At 37.4% G+C, this 6,925-nt stretch overlaps 1 protein-coding gene across 1 annotated transcript; it reads right to left on the bottom strand.

Annotated features, from left to right (window-relative positions):
• Window positions 1-961: 961 nt before the first annotated feature.
• On the bottom strand, window positions 962-1,891 carry LOC131902573 (vomeronasal type-1 receptor 4-like). The gene has a single exon (XM_059253598.1). It carries the CDS (start codon window positions 1,880-1,882, stop codon window positions 962-964), a length of 921 nt encoding a protein of 306 aa, XP_059109581.1. The 5' UTR covers window positions 1,883-1,891.
• Window positions 1,892-6,925: the final 5,034 nt, after the last annotated feature.

Below are 6,925 nucleotides of genomic sequence, written 5' to 3'. Positions count from 1 at the left end.
GCAGGAGAGAATGGATGACATAGGAGAACATGGTCCTCTAAGTCAAATGAGAAAAACTCTTATGAACCATTTTATCTGTTTATGGATATGTAGATCCCTACAAATTTCTTATCTAATAAATAGTAAATATTTCTATTTCTAGTTAATACAGAAGCAGTGAAAATGGATATCTCTATGGTATGATATGGAGTTCTCTGGGTATATGCCCATAACTGAAATACCAGAGTCAATAGTTGTTTGATTTTGATTTTTTAGAAACCACAAAACTGATGTTCATAATGGTTTTATTAATGTCTCCCAAAAGTTTTTGATGAAGCTCAAAGCATTACTATGATGCCAAATCATATAAAGACAGAATAACAATGAAGAAATTTTGTAGGTCAATATCACCGATGATACAAAAATTCTCAATAAAATACTGGCAAACAAAATTCATGATCATGTCAAAACCATCATTCAATTTGAATTGATTTATATATGAGGTGAAAGACAATAACATAATTTTTTTGGAATTGGTGAAAGCTAAAGTGTTGTGATGGGACCAGTACCCCATGAAGAACAAATCCATGGTCAGCTATAGCTTCAGTTTTTTTGCTGTTACAACGTAGTACATAGTGATGTCTGTGAAATCATCAAGCAGCCAAGATACCCTGACAGGAAGAAAGTAAGAAGTGGTGCTTTACTGACAGGATTTTTTTTTACTGGCTCCTTTAAACATCAATAGGCAATGGGAAGACTCTCCCAGCTGCAAGTTGAAGAGCATAATCGACCTCAGAAACTATGATTATCTCATCCAAATTGCTGTTTCAACCAGATTACAAAATCCCCATACTCATCTTAGTTAATGTTAGAAAGATTAGGTGTTACCCACTTAACTCTCTGTATCAAAGTTTTGAGAGTGATGGACAACTAAACAACCAGTTACAAAGCAAGACATATCGTGTAAATACTTACAACAAGATTAAGAGGTCTTATTCCTCATCCATACAAACCTGAATCGGGTCAGAATAGAATAATGACTCATAAGAACAAAGGGTCCAAAAGATGGAAAACACAGAGAAGTGAATCTGTTGATATTTACAAGCCACCAATTTTGATTATGCAGAACAGCAATGCAGCCTCGTAAAATGGAGGAGAGGGTATAAAAAAACAGAAAGGTAGCCAGCAAGGCCAGGATGTTCTGGGTGGCTCTGGACTCAGGAGAGGTTCTGCTGGAACCATGAGTGCTGCGGATGTGTTGAACACTCTGCTTGTGTCTGTACAAGATGACAATCATGGAGCTGCTGGACCAGGTGATAATCACGGAAAAGAAGATTTCAGGACACACAAGTAATGCTGCATAGAGTGAGCCACTGATTTCATCTCTCCCTACAACTGAGCAGTATCCAAAGTCTCGTTTTCCTGTCACATTCTTGCTATTCATTTGGATAAAAGGGTATATAAAGAAGATGAAATTTATCAACAAATACAAGACCGATAGGATGGCAATGGAGCAGCCAATGTACTTTGCAGCTTTGACTTTACGATCCCTCCAACAGGATTCCCTGGGACTGATGGTCATGGCTTGGAGGACACTCAAGAGACAAGTGGTACCAATTGACACACTCCGTCCAAATGCCTGAATGTATATTAGGAACCTGCATCCAAAATCATTCAAGAACTCCTTCAATCCAAAAGCTCTCATTGTGTGGGGCACTCCTGAAGATAGAATGATTATGGCATTTGATGCCATTAGGTGCATGATAATCAAATCTGTGGGCTTTAATGTGCATTCTCTATAGTAAAGGACTAGATAGAACAAAATAAGAGAGAAATTTCCCAGAATTCCAGTTGTAGTTTGTGATAAGAAAGTGATTCTGATTGCCAGATTCCAGAAATCCATTTTGTGATTCAGCAAAATTTCTTTTAGAATATGGCCCTGATAATTCTCAGCATAATTAATGACAAATATTTATAGCCTGGGATGGAGGAAGTAGCCTTTATTCCATGCACCAACTCAGAGACTGAAGCAAAGGTTCCTTTAATCTCAGGAGATCAAGGCTATCCCTGACCACTTAAAGAGACCTCATCCCAAATTTTTGACAGGAGTAGTTACTTCCCATGTATGTTACTGTGAGGTTTCATAATACCTCACAATGTACAAGATGATGAGAGGAGATCCATCAAGTTTCAGAGAAAATGGTCATGCAAGACAACATGGTGTTCACCTGTGAGGAACAGTAAAATGTAACAGCCCATACAAACAAACATAATGCAAGCCTTCTGGAAGATACTGAGATTTGCTAGTCATGTTATAATAGAATACAATTTCAATAATGATCACAAGCATTAAATATTTCAATTCTTAATGTATATCTCATCTAGAATCGAAAGAAAAGTAATGAGAACTTTATAATACCACTAAGAATAGATATATGGTCTTGTGAGCAGGTAAAGTTTCCTCCATCTCATCATGGGTGGAGCTATCTTTGTGTTAGGCTGAAACTAACACCCCTTTTTCTACCCCCTCTATAAAATATCCATTATAAATTACCCAGACCTGTTCTAGAAACTGTGGGGTCAAAATGTGCAAATTAATGCCCTACTTCTAGCCTCTATTAATCTTCTTGCTTGTGTTACTTCCTCCTTCCAACTGTCAAACAAGATATAGATTTCTGGCATTTTTTTCCCATAACAGCACCTTGTAAATGCATTTAAGGCTGCTCTGGGAAAAGTACTTCTCTCCATGTAGTCACCAAGCCCACGTAGTACTGACTCTCAATTTTGACTGTGGTCATGCTGAGTGGTCTTTAGGTCTTTAGTCTGTATCAGTCATACCTAAAAAATTATTAAAATCATATGATGCATTAGATTGATGGTTCTTGAGACAATTTACATCATATTAAGTTAAGAAATAGCTTTAGGAAACACCATACCACATACACACACACACACACACACACACACACACACACACACACACAAATATGTACTCATGACAGGGCTATAACAGATAAGGGAATATCTGGTATGATGAAATCTTACAGAATACACAAAAGAATGAAAATAGGCCCAATATGCCAGCAAAAATTGCAAGGAGAAGGACAAGATCTGATGAATACTAACTAGGGAAAAATCTTTCATGTCTATTGAAAATTTGTCTGACATAATCATGTACAACTCATTAGTCTAGTGTTGAAATGGTAGGAAAGAAAACAGTGTATTAGAATGTCCGTCAGTGGAGTTCAGAGGGAGGAAACTCTCAGGACACTATATTTTATTTCTGCAGGAGTATACATGTGAAATCATTTTAAGTGGGGTGAGTTCCCCTTGAAGAAGTAGTCAGAAGCAGCTTTGAATCAGTACCAAGCTGAACCAAGCTACCCTAGGAAGGACACTGTTACTCCACATACTCATCAGCCATGTGAGATGATCAGCTGAACAATCAAGAACATGTAGAATTGGCAGTGAATCTTGGAATCTTAAAAAGTTAAAACAAATTGAGTAGATGAGCTGAGACCATTGGAACTACCAGATACTAGAAGTTTCCCCTTCTCCATGCACTGGCACTGTAGAACACGCTAGGAAATGGCTACAGCAAAATAATGGAAAGTATTCTATTAAGTGAGGCAATACAGGCCCAGGAATCACAAGCATATCCTCTGTCTCAGCATGGTTTCATTCTTGTAGTTGTTTAGAAACATGTGTTTATGTGGGATGAATGTGTTGAGCCCAGAAAACTAGAAAAGAGTCCACAATATGGTTAAAAGGAGCCTCTATAAGAGGCTGGTAAAGGTAAGAAAACATATATGATATGAGTAAAGATGGAAAAATAATGATTGTAAAACTGCTATGCTGGAATAAGAGCAGGAGATGGGGAGAAGAACGTTTGGGTCAAACAAAACAGTAAATATTAAAAAGTCATAAATAAATCAGCAACTTTTAAGATAACTAAATACAAAACAAAAATAAAAATTAACAAAAAGTGAAAGAAAAAGGATTCATAAAACAAACTTGGACATGATTATAGATAAACCAAGAAATCCATAGCCTAGCATTATCTGTGAATGTCACTATAACATTGTGGAAAACTAGTTAGGTCTGTTTAGTTCAAGCAAATACAAAGCTGCATGACAATAACCCTGCCATAATAATAACATGTCTTAGTTAATGTTTCTATTGCTATAAAGAGACATCATGACCAGAGCAACTCTTATAAAAGAAAAGAATTAATTTTGGCTGGCTTACAGTTTCAGGAATTTAGTCTATTTTCTTCATTGTGAGAAACATGGCAGCATGTAGGGAGATATGGTGTTGGAGAGGTAACTCAGAGTTCTATGCCTTGATTCCCAGGCAATAGGAAGTGAACTTAGCCAGCATAGCTGGAGCACATGAGACCTCAAGGACAACCCCAACAGTGACACACTTCTTCCAACCAGGCCAACCCACTCCAAGAAGGCCACACCTGCTAGTAATGCCACTTACTATAATCCAAGCATTCAGTCACATAAGTCCTTAGCACCATACTTATTCGAATAATCACATTCCATTCCCTGGCCCCCAAAGCCTTGTTGCCATGACAATTCAAAATGCTTTCTGTCTGATTTCATACTCTATCACAGTCTCAACAATGTTTAAACATCTAGTTTTCAAAATCTCTTCTGAGATTCATGCAATCCATTAACTGTAACTTAGTTTATAATACAATCAAAATTTCAAAAAAAGACCACATACTTCCAACATAAAATGGAACAGGATATAATTACTCTTCAAAAGTGGAGGAAAGGTAGAATAGTGAGGAAATACTGGATCAATGAAACACCAAAAACCAGCTGTTCAAAGTCCAAACTCTTCATCTCCATGTCTGATGTTAAAGTGTTCTTCAGATCTCCAAGTCTTTTCAACTTTATTGATTGCAAAACAGTTCTCTCCCTTGGGCTGGTTCTAGTCTCTGTTAGCAGCTCTCCTCTGTGGGTATCCCATTATTCTGGCATCTCCAACATCTTGGAATCTCCAAGACAAAGTAGGCTGCAACTTCACGTTTCAAACAGTGGCCTAACTAGGTCTCAATGCAGGAGCCTCCCTGAAAGTTTCCTGCCCTCAGTGGCTTCCCTTGATCTTAGTGGGAGACTACATTATCTATTTGTTTAATCATTGACCTTAATACCAGTACTACATGGCCAAAGCTGCCAAGTTCTACTGTTTTCTGGGCTGAAACACACCCCCTGTTCAACTACATCTTCACCAGCCTACTGTTTTTCATAGTTTCTTTCTCTACAGAAGCTTGACTGTCCTGAAATTTTCTTTGTCGATGGTGCTGTCATTGAACTCAAAGATCTTTAGATTATATCTTCATCAGATCTGTTATTGATGGTTTCTATAACTGCATAAGGCAGGTTTTTCTGGAATTTAGTCTTAGACCAGTCTGGCCTCAGACTCAGAGATCAACATGCTTCTTCCTTCACTTCTGCAGTGTTGGGATTAAAGGCATGCAACACCATACATAGCTCTAAGCTTTCTTTTAAATTCTTTTCACAAGTTAGAAATTTAATATGGTGGGATTTTGCCCTAGGTTCACCACTCCTTTTATTCTATTCCACAATACTTTTATCTCCTTGAACACAAGACTGAGCTCCATTCCACTTTCTGTTGCTCCCTTTATCCTCAAATTGTATATTTATTTTTATTTTTCCTTGCTCATCTTGCTCCTCTTCATTATAAATCTGAATAAGAGCAAACACTAATAACCACATATTAGAATCAATAATAGGCAAGAGGTAATTAATCCAAAACTTATCACAATTCAAATCACCCTCTTCCATGTCCTTATAACGATGGCCAATTAAACATACAATTGCCTTTCTAATTCATAGTCATAAAGTCCAAATTCCTCCAAATGAAATCATGGTCCAGCTAATACAGCAATCCTCCAATCCCTGGTACCAGTTTTGGTCTTTGTGGGTTTCTTTTGCTATAAGATACAATGACAATGATGACCCTAATAAAGAAAAAAACATTTAATTGGGGATGGCTTATAGTTTCAGAGGTTTAGTCCATTATCTTCTTGGTGGGAATCATGGAACAGTGCAGCCAGACATGGGGCTGGAGAGGTACTTGAGAGTTCTACTTCTTGATCCACAGGCTACATGAAGTGAAATGAGTCCCACCCACATGGAGTGAGGTATTGCAGCCTGTGAGACCAGCTCCCAGGGCTGCTAGAGGGTGATAAAAAGAATGCTTTCAGAGTAGCAGAGCTTAGGAATAATTCTGATTTATCTGGGGAAATAATACGCACACATGTAGTAATGATCATTCTGTTTATTTCTCTCAAGATTCTCCTCCCTTCCTTGTTCTACATAACCATATATACATCTAATGGAAGACAATATAAAAAGTTACATTTGAAGAGTGAGAAACCATTGAGTAAAGCTGCTGAGGAATTTGTGCAGGGACTTGAGTCTTTATTAGTCAGACTTTAGCAAGCGAGGAACTGATATCAAATTTGCTTTGTGCCTGACCTTGGTTCTACATTTAGGTGAATGAGAATTTGTCCTTGTGAAGGTTTATCTTACAAATTCATTTTCAGGGGCTTCTAGTCTACTTTGATTTTGCTCTGAGGTTTTAAATCAGCTAATTGTATGTACCTGTCTAGAACTGGGGAGACATTGCCTTTCTCCAATGTTAGCCTGAGACAATGATAAAAGACGGGGCCTAAGTATCTTACTGTCCTCATGGTACAAGAGATCTAGTTATGAAGCATAATCTAATATATTTTCTATTAATCAAAATTATACAGTTTAATGATAAGTCATCTTTAGACAGTCCACAGAATAAATGCTCACAAGATTGAGATGTAATCATGAGATTACACATACACAGTACATAAAAATGCACAGTAATGGGGAGACTTGATGGCTGTTTTGGAATATGTGAAATTACAGGAAGA

The sequence above is a fragment of the Peromyscus eremicus genome, chromosome 1, assembly GCF_949786415.1.
Source record: "Peromyscus eremicus chromosome 1, PerEre_H2_v1, whole genome shotgun sequence".
Taxonomy (NCBI): Eukaryota; Metazoa; Chordata; class Mammalia; order Rodentia; family Cricetidae; genus Peromyscus; species Peromyscus eremicus.
The sequence above is the reverse complement of the archived record's forward strand: the minus strand, read 5'-3'. Positions and strand labels throughout refer to the sequence as shown.